The sequence below is a fragment of the Eptesicus fuscus genome, chromosome 8, assembly GCF_027574615.1.
Source record: "Eptesicus fuscus isolate TK198812 chromosome 8, DD_ASM_mEF_20220401, whole genome shotgun sequence".
NCBI classification, from domain to species: Eukaryota; Metazoa; Chordata; class Mammalia; order Chiroptera; family Vespertilionidae; genus Eptesicus; species Eptesicus fuscus.
Window position 1 is genome coordinate 15,472,303 of NC_072480.1, and position 19,280 is coordinate 15,491,582.

At 45.8% G+C, this 19,280-nt stretch overlaps 1 protein-coding gene and 1 pseudogene across 4 annotated transcripts in view; one reads left to right on the forward strand and one right to left on the reverse strand.

The window, feature by feature from the left end:
- EBPL (EBP like) overlaps nucleotides 1–19,280 on the forward strand; it is a 35,332-nt gene that overhangs the window by 14,146 nt on the left and 1,906 nt on the right. Inside the window, exons 3-5 of one of the 4 annotated variants that reach the window (XR_008556728.1) lie at nucleotides 4,735–4,873; nucleotides 5,671–5,732; nucleotides 7,365–7,427. Coding sequence is in view for 2 of the 4 variants with exons in the window: in XM_054719791.1 (XP_054575766.1) it covers nucleotides 4,735–4,873; nucleotides 7,365–7,605 (380 nt within the window). In the remaining 2 variants the exon portion in view is untranslated. Of the gene's footprint in view, nucleotides 1–4,734; nucleotides 4,874–5,670; nucleotides 5,733–6,045; nucleotides 6,064–7,364; nucleotides 8,013–19,280 lie in introns of those variants that run through there. The other 3 variants (XR_008556729.1, XM_054719791.1, XM_054719792.1) reach the window with 3 other exon arrangements.
- Nucleotides 6,138–6,653, reverse strand: LOC114235327 (DNA polymerase epsilon subunit 4-like; annotated as a pseudogene).

The following is a 19,280-nucleotide window of genomic DNA, read 5'->3' on the forward strand; positions in this document are numbered from 1 at the left end:
TGGGGTGGGGTGGGAACCAGGTAGAGGGAAGATATGGGGGGGGGGGAAAGAGGGACATCTGTAATAATCTCAACAATAAATATAAATAAACAAACAAACAAATAAATAAATAATAAAATCAGCACTAAAAAAAGAAAAAAGAGGGACCACCGCAGGGGAGGGCTTTGCATTAGGAGAGAGATCAGGCTCAACTCCAAATACAGCAAGGAGAGGTGGAGATTTATGGCCAAGGTGTGATTAGTGGATGGAAAATTACTAAGAAGAAACATCAAGCCTAGGAGGATTCATGGTAGCCGCACTAATAGGATTCTTGCTGAAGGCAGGCGGGGGTGAGAAGATATAGAGGGTGGGATGTAAGGAATTTGATCAGATGTCTGCATCCCCGGGTTTATTGCAGCATTGTTTACAATAGCCAGGACATGCAAGCAACCTAAGTGCTCATCACTGATGAGTGGGTAAAGAAAATGTGGTGTATAATGGAATATTTTTCAGCCATTTAGGAAGAAGGAAAACCTGCCATTTGTGACAACATGGATGGACCTTGAGGGAATTATGCTAAGTGAAATAAGTCAGACAGAAAAAGTCACATACTGTATGATCTCACTTTTACATGGAATCTAAAAAACAAACATATAAACAAATCCAAACTGACAGGAAAATAGATCAGATTTGTGGTTAACAGGGGCAGCGGGTAGAGGGTGGGAGAATTGGGTGAAGGTGATCAAAAGATACAAACTTCCAGTTATAAGATAAACTAGAGGCCCGGTGCACGAAATTTGTGCACAGGGGTGTGTGTCCCTCAGCCCAACCTGCGCCCTCTCCAATCTGGGACCCCTTTCACAATCCAGGACTGCTGGCTCCCAACTGCTCTCCTGCCTGCCTTCCTGATTGCCCCTAACCACTTCTGCCTGCCAGCCTGATCACCCCCTAACCACTCTGCTGCCAGACTGTTTGCCCCCAACTTCCCTCCTCTGCCGGCCTGGTTACCCCTAATTGCCCTCTCCTGCAGGGTTTATCACCTCCAACTGCCCTCCCTTGCAGGCCTGGTCCTTCTCAACTGCCCTCCCTTGCAGGCCGGGTGCCTCCCAACTGCCCTCCTCTGCCGGCCTGGTCACCCCTAACTGCCCTCCCCTGCAGGATTGGTCGCCCCCAACTGCCCTCCCTTGCAGGCCTGGTCCCTCCCAACAGCCCTCCCCTGCTGGTCTGATTGCCCATAACTGCCCTCCCTTGCAGGCCTGATCCCTCCCAACTGCCCTCCCCTGCTGGCCATCTTATGGTGGCCATCTTGTGTCCACATGGGGGCAGCCATCTTTGACCACATGGGAGCAGCCATCTTGTGTGTTGGAGTGATGGTCAATTTGCATATTACTCTTTTATTAGATAGGATAGAGGCCTGGTGCATGGGTGGGGGCCAGCTGGTTTGCCCTGAAGGGTGTCCCGGATCAGGGTGGGGGTTCCCTTGTGGCGTAGGGTGGTTTGGGTGAGGGGCCTGTGGTGATTTGCAGGCCAGCCACGCCCCCCGGCGACCCAAGCAGAGGCCCTGGGACCTGGGATTTATTTACCTTCTATAATTGAAACTTTGTAGCCTTGAGCAGAGCCAAGCCTCCTGCTTGCTCCGTGGCCACAGCCATTTTTGTTGGGATTTATTTATCTTCTATAATTGAAACTTTGTAGCCTTGAGTGGAGGCCTGGGCTGGCCAGGTGTGCAGAAAACTTGGCTTCCTCCATTGCCGGGGAAATCCAAGCCTCCTGTTCACTCCATGGCCGCAACCATCTTGGTTGGGTTAATTTGCATACTCGCTTCTGATTGGCTGATGGGCGTGGCTTGTGGGTGTAGCAGAGTGGTGGTTAATTTGAATATTACTCTTTTAGATAGGATAGTACTAAGTATGTAATGTACAATGTGATGTCTATAGTCAACACTGCTGTAAGTTGTTAAGAGAGTTCTCATCACAGGGGAAAAAAACAAAAAAACATTTTTTTCTTATTTTTTAAATCTATATGAGATGAGGGATGCTAATCATCTCACAATATATGTAAGTCAAGACATTATGCTGTACACTTAAACTTTTACAGTGCTGTATGCCAACTGTATCAATAAAACTGGAAAAGAAAGATACCAAGAATGGGGGACTTTTACTAAACTTACTCTGCTGCTCTTGCTAAAACTGGACTAGGGCTAAGGACAAAGCCCAAGTTCGAGGTCCTGTTGAGAAGAAGCTCAGAGGAGTCAGAAAGTCTTTGTTGCCCCTGTCATCTCCTAACCTCCGCTCTGTGGTAAGGGCATGGCTGTGGCTCGGGTCCTGGAGACCTACTCCAGCCTTTAGTGTGCATCCTTTCCTCTAAACCTCTGCCTAACCTGGCAGTCAGTCACAAAGTAAGTGATAATGATCATGGCATTAGGCTTATCAGTGCTGTAATTAACCAGCAAAGGCGTGCTTAAGGTTAAGCAGTAGATGAGGAGATACCAGAGGCTTGATATGCTGGGACAGATAGGTAGCAAGGCCTGCTTTTACTGTCCAACCCCCCTGCCTTCCCCTCAACCCCCCTTGGCTACCCCTTCCCCCGCCCCCTCCCCGAAGTATTCTTCAGTTTTGCTGAATTGAATACAGGTTTAGACGCACCAGGTTCTCTCAGCTCCAGGCTTTTGCACATGCTTCTCCCTGAAATACCCTTCCCCTTCGCCCAGTTCAGGAGTCACCCCTTGTGGTGCAAGGCCTGAAATGAAGGTCCAGTGTTATGTGTGCCTTGACATCTGGTAAAATCCAGAGGGCCTCAAATGGCCTACCTGCAAGTCCCTTCCCCACCCTGCTTTCTCACATAAGGTCCCTCAGCCAAGCCACCTTCTTTGTGGCGGGGACCAGGCACAGTGCCTGCGATCCCTGAGTAGTGGGCTTCACCTCCTGCCACAGGGACCAGGGGTCACCCCATCCTCTTGTTCCTACACAGCCTGCCTCTCCCAGCCCCTCCTCGTCATTCCATGTCCAAGTGCAGCCCCACATGGCCCGCCTGACGCAGTGCCTTCCTCCCCCAGGCTGGGAGTGCATGTGGCTAAGAGTCTGCCATCCGTCTCACCTGCCCAGTGTCGTGTGTAGTGTACTGTGTCGTCCCCATAACCCCAGGGGGGAATCTTTCCCTCACCCACAAGGTGAGAGGGAGTGATCCAAACACCTCACCTCCCTTGTCTGGCTTAGCTGCCCCTTCCTCCATGCCCCCATACTCTGTCGCCATCGCTCATTGCATGGTTTGACCTCACTAGAATGTGAGCCACTTGCAGCAGACGTTGTGTCCTAGTCGTCGCCAGCACAGAACCTTCCGTGTGCTCCAAAAGATGTGTTGAATTAAAGAAAGAATGAATGGTGTTATATTTCTGAGTGTCTAAACACCCACTAATCTCTTAGTTCCTAAAGCATTGACATTTTACTTGTGACGTTTTCTTAGATTTTGGATGCATAGAGGGTACATTTTGCCTATTGTGTGTCTGTTTAAATTTAGAGGAAAATTTTTTGCTTTCACTATTACGTTGTTTTCCAGTTAGTTCATAGCTGGCAGTTGGCTGAGGACAAGCTGACAGGCTCTGCCTGGCCTGCTGTGTCTGTGTGTTATTTCATTAAATAGCTAATCCTGTTTACTGGCCATCCCTTCTCTCAGAATAGCCCTTCATTAGAACCCTTTGTCCCTGGCCCCCAATGGATCCTAACTCTGGCCCGTAAGAGACTAGGGCTTTGTGCAGCTCAGCCCAATCAGAACATGCTGCTAATTTTTGACCATTCATACCTTTTCTAAATAATGTGAGAACGGATTTAAATGGAGAGAAGAGGTGGGAACATTTGGTTTTTTTACTTTGATTATTTGAGATCTTAGGGCCAGAATATATTACAGAGAGAGAGAGAGAGAGAGAGAGAGAGAGAGAGAGAGAGAGAGAGCGCGCAAGTGGGGAGGGAAAGAGAGAAAGAAAGAAGGAAGGTAAAAAAGAAAGGAAGGAGGAAGGGGAATATGGCCTCACCCAGTGCCTGGCTCAATCTGACTCTAAAGGCTTGCACACCTCATGGTGCTTTCTAAAGAACCATCCTGACAGCGGGGTCTGGAGAGATTTCTTAGGGCATGCCCTCGCCCCCAGTCAGCACAATTGAGGATTTGGTGGTAGTTGTTAGTGAATCTGTCCCTGTAGCAAATTGAAATGCCTCTTTTGTCCATTTTGGATTCATTCTGTAGTCCAGGCTATATTATTCCCCTCCCTTTCCTTCTGCCCCCTCAGCACTTAATTTTCTTCAATTATTAATAAATACATGTTTTTAATAAACATTTCCTCAATAATAATTTTCCGATATCTAAATTATACTTACAGACTTTATATTGAAATTTTAAAGTAAGGAATTATATTGTATTTACAAGATAATTATTAAAGGTTGTCTTTGTAAAATCAAGACTATGTTGAATTAATTTAGAATGCTGCTACTTACAATGGAAAGGGGGGGTGAAGAGGGCACACACGTGAAAGCACTTTGCAGACTGTAGGTTATTTTACCAATATAACATAATATTGTTATTGTTACTTGTGTTAGATGGCAAATGCATTTCGTCTCAGGGCTTCTCTTGCCTTCCACTAAGGCCTTCTGAAGAATGCAGAGAGAATGGTAGCTATTCCTTTTATCTCATCCTAAAGGGAGGAAAAGGGTCATTTCCATTGACTGTCATAAAAAGGATAAGTAACAAAGTGTGCTTTGTTTTTAGGGAAAGAATATGGCAAAGCTGATGCAAGATGGCTTCATTTTGACCCAACCATTATGTCTGTGGAAATCCTGACTGTTGTCCTGGATGGGTGTCTGGCATTGGTCCTCATGTACGCCATAGTCAGAGAGAAATATTATCGGTGAGTGCTCTGCTCCTGTCCTGCTGAAAAGAGGGGAAACATTAGCAGTCCCAGTGCTTACGTGACGTTTGAAGGAGATTATGATCACATTTCTTTTTTTTCTTTTTTCTTTTTTTTTAAATATATTTTATTGATTTTTTTACAGAGAGGAAGAGAGAGGGATAGAGAGCTAGAAACATCGATGAAAGAGAAACATCGATCAGCTGCCTCTTGCACACCCCTTACTGGGGATGTGTCCGCAACCAAGGTACATGCCCTTGACCAGAATCGAACCTGGGACCCTTGAGTCTGCAGGCCGACGCTCTATCCACTGAGCCAAACCGGTTTCGGCTGATCACATTTCTTTGTTAGACAAAAAGTAGGGTAGAAACAAAAATTGTTTGTTATTAGGTAAGGATCATGATGCCAGTAAGACCATTTCAAACAGTTCAAAATAAAACATCTGAGAAATATGATTGAGGTAACAACCTAGGCTTTGTATAGGAAAGCCTGGTGTTAGCAGCACTGGATGGTTTGCACCGATATTCTGGAGGATAAAAGGGTAATATTTCCCTCCTCTCCCCCGTCCCCAACTCACTCTAGAAACCTCCTATTCCACTTGCTACAAAGTACATTCTCTTGTGTGATTCTGAGTTAGACAAGCCAGATAAGTAAGAAATCTTTCTAGGTTATTGAGGATCTGAGGAAGGCAGAAGCATGGGGAGAGGAAGGAGAAAGGTGGATGACTCACCATCCATCAGTCAGACTCTGAGACTCTCAACCACCCTTCCTCCCTCTTCCTTCCTTTCCTCCTTAAGGACAAAGTGACCTGGGGTAAATAGATCGCTAACCTGGGGATGATTCCCTGAAACAGTGTCAGGTAGGTGCAGTTACATGCAGTGTTCTACTATCTGGTATTGAATACATTTTATTTATTTAAAGCTTCATCATAAAATTTCAGATTTGAAAGAGACCTCAAGGGTCATTTAATCCACTTTTCCCCCACCCAATTTTACATAGATTCTCAGCAGTAAAAATAAAATTTCTCCTTGGTGCCTTGCCATGTCTTTGACTGCAGAGTTTTTTGTTTTTTTTTTTTGTTTTTTTTTAAGTTGATCAGAGACCTTTATTCTGGTCCCTGCATTGATTAAGCAACCAACACAAATCATTTTCTTTGTCTCTGCCTCAAGCAGCAGCAGTTGCATCCAGACAGAAATGGAAGACACAGCCATGGAAGACCTTGTAGAGAAAAACTAGCAGGTTATTCTGGCTTAGGTCAAGTTAGAACAGGAAAATGTATAGTGCGACTTTCCAAAGACTCTGTTCTTCAAAGCTGAGGCCTGCAGAGGGCTAGCTGAAGGATGCAGGTGAAGGCTCACAGAAGTTCCAGCTCAGTAATCAATCCAAAGTACCTTCCAGAAAAGCAAATTCATCCACAGCTTCTATTGCATTACCCAATCTCTCCTCCGGAGGGGTTTCCTCTTTCCTTGTTGAGCACAGCAGGAGGCATCTTCTGCAGTGGTCTCCACACACAGTTCCGCGGCTCGTGCCAGAATGAAGATGGCTTCCTGTCCCACGGGCGTCACATCAGGGTCCGCCTTAACCAAGGCCTTCACTCGCCCCCTGGACGGACGCACTCATCGGAGCTGCGGGGCGCTGCCTCCCCACTGGACCCCTCCTCTTCGCGGGGCGCCCTGCTTCCTGCAGCGGCCGCCGCCCTCCGGCCAGTAGCGTTCTGCGCTGCGCGCGGCCCCGCCTCTGACTCCAGAGTCTTGTTTGTAGACTTCCTACATGCACCCATTTGTTTATTATTTCAAACATTTACAATATCTGCATTGCTGAGTACTTACTTTGTGCCAGACAAGGTGCTCAGCCTTTTATCTACAAGTCTCATTTTTTAATAATACTCATATTTAATATATATATTTAATACTCATATTTAATATATATATTTATTTATTTCAGAGAGGAAGGGAGAAGGAGAGAGAAATAGAAACATCAATGATGAGAGAGAATTACTGATTGGCTGCCTCCTGCACACCCCACACTGGGGATCAAGCCTGCAACCCAGGCATGTGCCCTGACCGGGAATTGAACCGTGATCTCCTGGTTCATAGGTCGATGCTTGGCCACTAAGCCACGCTGGCTGGTCCATATCTCATATATCTCCAAAAGATTATTTGAGAAAGGGACTCTTACCCCTTTTACAGCAGGTGAAATTGTAGCTCACAGCGAGATTCACATCCAGGTCTCGTTAAATCTTCCTGAGAATAGAAGAGGGTACCGGAGAGACCTATTCCACTCAGAATGGTCTTCTGGAGAGCACAGTGCTGCTGCTTCACGGAAAGCGTGGGTCTTCGTTGGTCAGAGTGACGTGCACTGTGAAGGGCACCACATGGGAACTGAAGTCCAACTGCAGAGAGGTGTTCGGTCCTGGAAGGCTGTGCTGATGCTGCCCTCACTCAGGGTGCCGGGCTGGCAGTTTCATCCCTCGTTTCTTTCTCTCTCACAGGCACTTCATGCAGATCACTCTGTGCGTGTGTGAACTGTATGGCGGGTGGATGACCTTCTCCCCGGAGTGGCTTATGGGAAGCCCCAACCTCAGCACCAACAACTGGCTCTACTTTTGGGTCTATCTGGTATTTTTCAATAGTGTGTGGGTTCTGATACCAGGACTGTTACTGTGGCAGTCGTGGGTAGAACTCAAGAAAATGTATCACAAAGGAACCTGCTTAGAGAAAAAGTTCCAATGAATTTTCAAAAATCATAAACATTATTTTCTAGCTTTATGAGCCAGACTGGATTAAACCTTTTTGTTTTGCTAAAATTTAATACATTCCAGGCTACAATTTATTTTATATTGTTATTCCTGAACAACCTACTTCGAATTGATTGTAAGATGGCAAGATTTTGTTGTTGGTTTATTTTTCCAGTGAAATGGCAATATAGGGAACAGAGAATAAATTTTAACTTGTAATAATCACATAGTTAATTATACATTTTTATATGTAAGATTAATTGTGCTATGTTAATAAAGCCAATAATCACAAAATACTGTAGAGCATGTTATATTAATTTTTTTCCAAAGAACATGTTGCTTCAACTTTTAATGTTCTTATTAGTCTTTTTGTTCTCAAAATGAAACCAGAAATGAAATAAATGCTTCTATTTTACAGTTATATTTTATCAAACTTGTGAAGCCAACAAAAATGACAGCAGTTCGAATTTGTGAGTGGGCCAACTCCTTATGAGTGACATTGGGGTTTCACATAGACAAGTGATTGATTTTCAAGAAGGAAGATTTGAGTTACCTTACAAAAATACATAGCACAGCTCGTCCACTTGCTCCCAACATCGGACCAGTCTTGAGGCTAAACTTGTCTTAAAAAACCCAGCTGAAGTGTAGCTGGTCTGAAGTATTGTAGGCAGGGAATGTGGAGAAAGGACAGAAGGAAACATGGAGAGGGCAGCCAGCTCGCACACCTGCGCTATGGGGGAGGGGGAGGGGGAGGGGAAGGGCTGGGGGGAGGGGCAGCAGCAGAGCCACCACCTCCCCACCCCCCCGGGGAGAGTGGATTCTCGGATCCCCAATCCAGAGCAACAGAGCCCATGTAGCATTGGGCAGTGGGAATCAGTGGGGATTCGGTCCGGTCCAACTGGACGTCTCAGACCGCACCATCCCAGGCAAAGAAGGATTTCTTTCTTACAACATCGGCCTGGGGTGTTCCTTGCAATTTATGTCTGAGGGAGGGACCACGTGGCAAAGATTGGGGCTGGCGGAGGGATCTGATTGGTACACCCAGCTGTAAATCTGAGCAGCCCTTTGCTCTCTGAGAGAACTGGGCAAAGTGGAAGGGGGCTGGACCGCGTGGCTTGGGAAAGAGGGTCCGTCTTGCACAACTTGAGCAGACGGGTGGCAAACCTACCCCCACCTGCAGAACAGCTGAGTCTTCCCCATTCTTCTGCAACCTGGCAAAGGGGAAGGCCTCTGGGCTGAAAATGTGCACTCCTACGACTGGGTCTGACGGTGCAAAGGACTCGATATTTGGCCGGTGGGAAACTGGGTGGAGGCCCCTCCCAGTGAGGGTGAGACACGCTGAAAGACTGGAGTGCCATGCCAGGCTGATTTTACTGTTTTATCCCCTCCTACTTGGTGTGGCAGCGAGGAGGTACCAGGGAGCCAGACAGTGCTGAGGCATTGCAACCGGGATGGGCTATGGACTGGGAGATAGACGGGCATGTCCTGGGCCCTTCGGCCGCATTAGGGGGAACCGGAGCTGAGCTCCCCAGTGAGTTCAGCCAGCACAGTCCTAGGAAGGAGAGAAAGTGCCCCTCCCCCCTGCTACAAGCTATGGGCACCACCCGCAGTGCAAGTCTGTTTCAACCAACCCAGCCAGGTCTTGGAAACCGCCGCAGAGCCCAGTTCTGTGGGGGAAGGGAGAGAAGCTGCCAGCAGGGGCATTCAATGCACCTCATAGCAACTGGTTGAGTGGTCATTCCGGTCATTATGTTCACTGGCCTTTTATTATATAGGACTAGTGGCCCAGTGTGTGTGTGTGTGTGTGTGGGGAGGGATCCCTCAGCCCAGCCTGCATCCTCTCCAATTGGGGACCCCTTGGGGGATGTCTGACCAGTGGTCGAACATCCCTCTCACAATCTGGGACCACTGGCTCCTAACCTCTTACCTGCCTGTCTGCCTGATCACCCTAAATGCCTCTGCCTGCCTGCCTGATTGCCCTAACCCCTCTGCCTGCCTGCCTAATCACCCCTAACCTCTCTGCCTGCCTGCCTGCCTGCCTGCCTGATCGCGCCTAACTGCCTCTGCCTGTCTGCCTGATCGCCCCTAAGTGCCCTCCCCTGCCAGCCTGATCTCACCCCCAACTGCCTCTGCCTGCCTGATCACCCCTAACTGCCCTCCCTTGCCGGCAGATCTTGCCCCCAACTGCCCTCCCCTGCCAGCCTGATCTCACCCCCAACTGCCCTCCCTTGCTAGACTGGTTGCCCCCAACTGCCCTCCCCTGCTGGCCTGATCTCACCCCCAACTTCCCTACCCTGCCGGCCTGATCACCCCTAACTGCCATCCCCTGCATGTCTGATCTCGCCCCCAACTGCCTTTCCCTGCAGGCCTGATCTTGCCCACAACTGCCCTCCCCTGCCAGCCTGATCGCTCCTAACAGCCTCTGCCTCAGCCCCCACCACCATGGCTTTGTCCGGAAGGAAGTTGGACGTCCGGAAGATGGCCGGTCGACCAGGTCTGATTAGCATATTACCCTTTTAGTAGTATAGATAGATTATATAGGACAGGATTGCTTAAAGGGGCGGGGGGGAGGGGAGAGAAAGCCTTTTTTATCAGGAAGAGGTGCTCTTGGCAGACAAAAATACATAATCCCTATATCTGGACTGATTGCCAGCCATATGCACTATACTGCCAAACTGGTCATTAAAAAATTGAACCACTTTCTTACATCTTACACCAAATAGCTGTTGCCCTAAAAACCCCTCCTCAGCCCCCACCTTAGGTTCTGCCTTCGAAGTTCACCCAGATTAGGTTCTGATTGGTCGGTTTCTATGCCAGTCAGCGTCAAAAGTTCCGCCTCCTAAGCAACCACTGGCTCTTCGCACTTCAGCCAGATTTGGTTCTGATTGGTCAGTTTCTATGCAAGTCAGTATCAAAAGCTCTGCCTCCTAGGCAGCCATTGGCTCCTCGCACTTCACCCAGATTTGGTTCTGATTGGTCGGTTTCTATGCCAGTCAGTGTCTCCAGGCCTATCAACGGGCCTGATTGAGAGGCGGGGCGGATCAGCAGCCCAGAGGAGGCCCAAGAGAAAGAGAAGTGCGGCTGCTGGCCAGGCCCGGAGTGAAAGAGAGAGGCAAGTGCTGATCAACAGGCTGCCACATAGGCTATGGATCAGACCCTGCTTCTCTCTCCCTGGGCCTCTCTTTGGGCCTGATCTGCAGCCCCCTCAGCAGTCAGTGCTGGGTTGGGGTGCCTGCAGCAGCGGCAGTCAGCCGAGCCTTCGGTCGTTTTGGATGTTACGGACCCTGGGTTTTTATATGTTAGGATTCTTTCTCTTTTCTCTTCTTTCTTTTCTTTCATATTCTCCTTTATGGTTTCTTTTTTTTTTTTTTTTTTTCATCTCTAATTCTTTTGCTCTTTTGCCTTTTAGTATTCTTTCTATTATTATTATTTGGTGTGTGTTTTTTTTGTTTTGTTTTTTTTAATATGTAACAAAGGTGGAGATTTATTGAAGAATAGTACAGACTTCCACATGGGGAGAGGGAAAGAGTCCCCTATTTGTGGTTGTTTTTGGTGGTGGTGGTTTGTGTTTGTTTTCACATTGTTTTCAGCTTGGTCTTGTTTTGTCTGGTTTTGTTCGGTCAGCACTTGTATAACAGTTGTCACGATGTGGTCAGTGTTGAGCCTCACAGTCAGCCAGCCTGAGGGCTGAACCCACCCACAAATGTCAATAGCAATCAAGACCAAAATACAACAGGAGGGCCCACATAACCCATACAAGGGACATTCCATAAGTACCCATCTCAGAAGATTAAGGAGACTACACAACTGGGCCCCACAAGACACCCACTACAGAAGGCCACCACACCAAGACTGGGAGTTATAGCAGTCCTATCCAATACACAGAAATGGGGAGACAATGAAACATGACCCAAATGAAAGCACAGGAGAAATCACCAGAAAAAGAGCTAAAGGAAATAGAGGCAAGCAATTTATCAGAAACAGAGTTCAAATTAATGGTTTTAACCTTTTGCACTTGGATGTCGAGTGTGACTCGACACGGTTAGCATCGGTAGCAGCTCGTATGTCGAGCCACACTCGACACGTAGTTTCACCGCGAGGGGAAGGGGGATTTTTGTCTATTTTTCCAGTATCTTTTCTTGTTTTCATTAGCATGAAAGGACAAGTAAAATGTAAATGCCGTCTCAACTGATGCCACCACCTAAGCTTCACTAATGGCATCTTCAAAGGCTATTTGTTTCTAAGACACATCAGTCACGTGAAAAAGGTTAGACCAGTACACTAACTCCCAGGGGTAGATTATTATCCACTAACTTAGAGCAACGTTTAGATGGAAAACTCCATATAATCACACCTCACCCTAACAAAAAACACAAAGATTGTGTCGTTTGTTCTAACAGAAAAATCAAAGGAGGAAGAAGAGAGATGATTTATATTTGCGAAACATGTGAATGTAAACCAGGTCTTCATGTGGGTGAATGTTTCAAAAAATATCACACCATGAAAAATTATAGAGATTAAAATTACTCTTTGAATGTATCAATAATTTGAAATATAAAAAAAATCCAAATAAATAAGTTTGTATGAAAAGAAACTTCAGTTTTTTATTCTACTGCCGTGCTTTGTAAAATCTGGGGTATTTAAAAAATTAAATCCCAAGTAGAATAAAGGAATCGAGAAAAAAGCAAGCGAGTGCAAAGGGTTAAGAATGCCTAACATGAGGCCGCGCGCCCCCGGGTCCGGGCGAGGCCGCGCACCCCTGAGTCTGGGCGAGACCAAACCAGAGGGAGTTGGACCTGCATTACCACAATTTGTCCACCATCCAGAGCTGAAAAGTCAGTGCCAACATGTATACATAAGGAACTGGTGGACATTGAAATTGGGTCTCAAAAGAACTGTTGGTCCAGAAAGAAACTTACTACAGACTGATTCATTTGCCTGTCAGCATAACTATTATTGCTCTTCTCACATTTGGTTCTTATAAGTATACTAGAGGCCCGATGCATGAAATTCGTGCACTGGGGAGGGTGTCCCTCAGCCCAGCTTGCACCTTCTCTAATATGGGACCCCTCGGGGGATGTCCAACTGCAGGATTAGGCCCGATTCCTGTGAAATCGGGCCTAATCCTGCAGTTGGACATCCTTCTCACAATCCGGGACTGCTGGCTCCTAACCGCTCACCTACCTGCCTGATTGCCCCCTAACTGCTTCCTTGCTGGCCTGATTGCCCCCTAACTGCTCTTCTGCGGGCCTGATTGCCCCCAAATACCCTCCCCTGCTGGCCTGATCACCCCCAAGGCTTTTATTAGTATAGATATGACCCTGCACAGAAAATTTTACTAACCCTGCTTTACAATAAGGGCTTGACGATTGAATCATTAGGACCAGACACCAAGATTTCCTTTCTTTGAATAGTGGAGGGAATACTTATCTTGTATTTAAGTTGCCCGGAAATTAAAATGAGATAATGACTTAGAAAAGTATAAAAGCACCACATAAAGACAACTGTCTTTTTAATGAAGTGGCAAAATGAAAAACACTTTTTATTCTCCCCTTCCTTCCTTTACAGCTTTTATTTAAACTTTGAAATTTATAAAAATTTCACTCCAATTTTCCTATCTTTACATTCAACATTATTTTATATTGGTTTCAGGTTTTATATTAGTTACAGAATAGTGGTTAGACAATCATATACTTTACAAAGTGTTCCCCGATATTTCTAGTACCCACCTGGCATCATACCATCATTACAACACTACTGACTATATTCCCTATTTAAGTGACAATGGGTTTACAGGTCCTTCCAGTCTTTCTTTTGTATTGCTCGTCCTTCCTTTTCTTTCTCACTTCTTCCCTCATTTTCTTTATATAGTAACTCAATTGGCCATCAAAGCTCAGTGAAGGCACTGGGACACACTTCATCCATTTTACAGACCAGGAAACTGAGGCCAATTCCAGTTGGCTGTGGAACTTGACTCAGGAAGCCCTCAGAGCACACAGGAAGCCCTCAGAGCCATGCTCTTTGCGCTTCCTAAGGGGCAGCGGCCCAGCAAACAGAACAAACCTTCCAGTCAGGCTTCCCAGCCTCTTTCTCAAGCACCTCTTCATTGCGGATGCTCCACATTCTTTCCTCTCCCCCCATTCTTTACTGCCCCCCCTTCTCCGAAGCAGGTGGAAGGCTTCCCACTCACTGCCTAGGCATGCTCTGCTATGGGGCAGGGTGTAGCGAGCTTGCTTTTGGGTAAAGGCAGGAGCAGGAGTCACTGCCTCTGAAGTGTGAAGGCCGCCTGAGCGAGGCCCATTAGCACTGGGAGCTTCTCTGAATCACATCAGTCAGTCCAGTACCCTGCAGTGCAACACCCCTCCACTGAGGTGGCTCCACCCCTCAACCCCCGCCTCAGGGGTAAGGGTCCTTGCCCCTCTGCCAGGAGTCCTTCCATGCCCCTTGATCCCTGGCTGGGCCCACCCACATCTTGGGGGCACTGCAGAACCTCTGTCTCTCTGCAGATGAGGCAGATCCCTGCCCTAGGTCTCCGCAAAGCTATGAATCTGTGGCCAGAGGCCTGGTCTGGGTCTCAACAACCACATGCCTGCAATGTTTCCAGGGACCCTCGGAGGGGCTGGGCGAGTCCTGCCACGCCCCCCAGGGTGGCGATCGCGCCCGGGACCCCCGGGAGCACCTGGCTCGGCCCGGCCACGCCCCCCCTGGTGGCGATCGCCGCCCGGATCCCCCGGGAGCGCCTGGCTGGGCCCGGCCATGCCCGGGTGGCGATCGCCGCCCGGACCCCCGGGAGCGCCTGGCTGGGCCCGGCCACGCCTCCCCAGGTGGTGATCGCCGCCCGGGACCCCCGGAACTAAGAGGATTGGGCGCCGCCATCTTGGTCTGCTCAACAGCCGGAAAGGCCACCCGGAGTCCCGCCCCCAGGCTCTCGCAGGCCCAATCATGGGCATAGCGGAGGTGCGGTCAATTTGCATGTTTCTCTATTATAAGGTAGGATTTCTAGTAACACATGATCTCACTCATCTAGGGGAAATGATGAACAACATAGACTGATGAACAAGAACAGACCCAGAAACAAGGAGGCATCGATCGGACTGTCGGGCCTCAGAGGGAGGGTAGGGGAGCGTGGGGATAGGGGGGAGAGATCAACCAAAGGACTTGTGTACATGCATACAAGCCTAACCAATGGTTAAGGACAACAGGGGGGTGGGGGCATCCGTGGGGAGGGGTGGGATGGGAATGGGGGGATGAGGACAAATATGTGACACCTTAATCAATAAAGAAATTTAAAAAAAAAAAGAATGCCTAACAGCATGAAAAGGGACATGGAAACCATGAAAAACAACCAATCAGAAATGAAGAATGGCACAGCTGAAATAAAGAATACACTGGAAGGAATAAAGAATAAGTTAGAGGAAGCTGAAGATTGAATCAGCAAATTAGAAAACAGTGTAGAAAAAAATCACTCACTCAGCCCTAACCAGTTTGGCTCAGTGGATAGAGCATCAGCCTGCGGACTCAAGGGTCCCAGGTTTGATTCCAGTCAAGGGCATGTACCTTGGTTGTGGGCACATCCCCAGTAGGGGGGTGCAGGAAGCAGCTGATCGATGTTTCTCTCTCATCGATGTTTCTAACTCTCTATCCCTCGCCCTTCCTCTCTGTAAACAATCAATAAAATATATTTAAAAGAAAAAGAAAAAAAAAATCACTCAGAGCAGCAAAAAGAAAAAATAATTTAAAAACACAAGGATAATTTAAGGGAACATTGGGACAGCATGAAACATAACAACATCTGCATCATAGGAGTAACAGAGGGAGAAGAAGTGAGCAAAGGATCAAGAACCTGTTTGAAGAAATAATGACAGAAAACTTCCCTAACCTGGTGAAGGAAAAAGTCATTCAGGTTCAGGAAGCACAGAGAGTCCCAATTAAGATGAACCAAGACACATCATAATAAAAATGGCACATGCTGAAGACCAAGAGAATCTTGAGGACAGCAAGAGAGAGCAATTAGTTACCTAAAAGGGAGTTCCCATTAGACTGTCAGCTGATTTCTCAACAGACGCTACAGGCCAAAAGGAATGGCATGAAGTATTCAAAGTAATGAAAAACAAGGATCTGAAACCAAGACTACTCTATCCAGCAAGGCTATCATTCAAAATTGAAGGTGAAATAAAGAGCTTTGCAGACAGAAAAAGGCTAAAAGAGTTTATTATCACCAAACCAGCATTGCAAGAAATATTGAAGGGACTGCTATAAGAAGAAGAAATCAAAAGAGAGAGAGGAACAGAGGCACAGAGAATAAAAATGGCAATAAGTAAGTACCTATCATATAATAAAAGGCTAATATGCAAATTGTCCCCTCAGGAGTTCAACTGACCAGGAGTTTGACTGCTTGCTATGACATGTGCTGACCACCAGGGGGTGGTGTGGAACAAAGGAAGGCCCCGGCCAACAGCTGGAAGGCCCTGATCGGCTCTGATCACCGGCCAGGCCTAGGGACCTTACCCGTGCACAAATTTCATGCACTGGGCCTCTAGTCAATATTAATGTTAAATGTAAATTGATTAGATGTTCCAATAAAAAGATATAGGGCAGCTGAATGGATAAGAAAACATTATATATATATATATATATATATACTATCTATAAGAGACCCACCTCAGAACAAAAAACTCCCACAGGATAAAAATGAAAGGATAGAAAAAATTTCAATGCAAATAGAAATGAAAAAAAAAAGCTAGGGTAGCAATACTTATATATGACAAAATAGACTTTAAAACAAAGGCCATAAACGAGACAAAGAAGGTCACTACAGGATAATTAGTGACGTTGAGCATTTTCTCATATGTCTCTTGGCCATTTGTATATCCTCTTTGGAGAAGTGTCTATTCAGGTCCTCTGCCCATTTTAGTGCCATTTGACCTAGTGATTCCAATATCCTAAGAAGCCAGAAACACCAATCTGAAAGAATATATGCACCCCTATGTTCATAGCAGCATTATTTACAATAGCTAAGATCTAGAAACAGCCCAAGTGCCCATCAACAGATAAATGGATTTAAAAACTGTGTACATTTACACAATGGAATACTATGTAGCTATAAAAAAGAAGGATCTCTTACTCTTTAAGACAACATGGAGGGAACTGGGGAGTACTCTGCTAAACAAAATAATCCAGTCAGATAAAGTAAAATATCACATGCTCTCACTATATGTGGAATCTAATGAACAAAATAAACTAATGAACATGCATCTGTTGCTGATGCATGTAACAGACTGACAGGTGTCAGAGGGGAGGAAGTTAGGGTGAATGGGAAGAGATTAACCAAAGAACATATACGCATATATGCATAGCCCGTGGATACAGACAATAGTGTGATGAAGGCCTGGGGTGGGTAGGGGTTGGGTGCAAGGGGGCAAGATCAGGGAATGGGGGACATTTGTAATACTGTCAACAATAATAATAAAATAAAAAAAAACTAGCCCCAGCTGGTTTGGCTCAGTGGATCATATATTTTGGTTTGGCCTGCGGACTGAAGGATCACAGGTTCAATTCTGGTCAAGGGCACGTACCTTGGTTGTAGGCTCTATCCCTGATCCTAGGAAGGACACGTGCCAGAGGCAACCAGTTGATGTGCCTCTCTCACATCGATATTTCCCTTTGTGTGTCTCTCCCCTTCCCTTCCATTCTCTCTAAAAAATCAATGGAAAAAAATAGCCTTGAGTGAGGATTAACAAAAAAATGCATAGCACATTATAAAAATTAAATCAGGACTGAGGAACACAGGGGAAGTAAGAGTGAGAAATAATAAGATGAGGGTAAAGTTAATATGCCAAATGCATGCCAGAATGTGACACATCATTCATAGAATTAAAGCACAAATGTATCACTTACCTTCACGACCAAGAGGGAAACATTACCACATTGTGTTTCATAAACACTAGTTTTGGGAGATGTTCACAGCAATCCCATCAGAGGTGGGAGCGTGTATCACACTAACTTGTTCAACACCTGCCTAAGCTCACACGTGTGTTCTCTGCCTAGAAAAGTGACTGGCTCGTAACACCAGGCCCTTGATAAGCTGTGGTGCATACTGTTGCCCAGAAAGCCAGTCTGCGTTCCCCCTCCTTCTAGGGTTCCTTCTGAGCCTGCAGACAACTGTAGATCATTGTCCTGAGTGCAAAAGTGGTTTGCCTTTCAGAGGTACTTGTGAGACATTTGGAGTGTGAAACTGTCTGGATTTTTGTTTTGTTTCATCTATCTTTGCTGTTTGGTGGTGACAAGTAAGGTCATGGAAATGTGAGGGTTTTGGCATGAGCACAAAGTATCCAACTATTGGACGTTGACAAGCAGTTGTGGTTGGAGCAGCAGGAATAAAGGGTTGGCGGGCTGAGTAGCTCTAGTGGTGGCCTCACTGGTAGTGCCTCCAATTCTGTGGTCCATTCTGGGGTCTCTGGAAGTCATTTCTATAATCTGAGCCAAGCACCTGCTCTTGCAGTCTCCAGTGATTTTTGTAGGCACTTAATTCCCTGTATTAAATAGTCTTGCTTAAAACACCTAGAATAATTGCTGTTTTCTACACTTTTATCCTAATTGAGATCTGACTACAATATTTGTTGAAAATTGAATAAGTGTAGCCAAGTAAGTTTGAGGGATATTAAATTAGAACATCAAAGGCTGTAGAAGTCCCACAATAAAGAAACTAGATTAACTTGTTTATCTCAACTTTTCCCAACATATTTATCAGACCACTGGAACAAGTGGGGTGGTGTTCTAAATATTAGAATATTTTGATGCTATCATAAATATGAGAAAGTTTGTTTCTGGACTCTCTAGGCTATTTCATTCCTGTACCGATACTGCATTGCCTTAATTAATGTAGCTTTTTAAAAATTATTACAAATTCTATTTTAATTGTTTATTGGTTACTAGTTTGTTTTTAATCTTATGAATACTGAATTGTGTTATGCAGTTTTTCCCTACCTGATGTTCCTCAAAACCATCCCACTTGTTCAAGTAGTCTGATAAATATGTTGGGAAAAGTTGAGATAAACAATATAAATTGTAAAATAAAATTTTGTCAAAGAAAGGCTTGATGGAAACCAAAATGCTCATCAGGAATATTGGCTTGTAATTCTCTTTTTTTGTAGTGTCTTTATCTGGTTTTGGAATTAGGATAATGCTGGCCTCATAAAAAGAGCTTGGAAGTGTTCCTTCCTCTTGGATTTTTTTGGAATAGTTTGAGGAGTATAGGTGTTAGTTCTTCTTTGAATATTTGATAAAACTCCCCTGTGAAGCTGTCTGGACCAGGGCTTTTGTTTGCTGGAAGGTTTTTATTATTATTATTATTACTGCTTCAATTTCATCAGTTGTTATCGGCCTATTTGGGTTTTCTTATTCTTCCTAATTCAGTTTTTTCTAGGAATTTATCCATTTCATCCAGGTTGTCCAGCTTGTTGGCATATAGCTATTCATAGTATTTTCTTACAATCCTTTGTATTTCTGTGGTGTCAGTTGTTATTTCACCTCTTTTGTTTCTGATTTTGTTTATTTTGGGTCCTCTCTCTTTGTTCCTTATGAGTCTGGCTAAAGGTTTCTCTATCTTGTTTATCTTTTCAAAGAACTAGCTCTTGGTTCGTTGATCTTTTGTATTGTTATTTTAGAAGT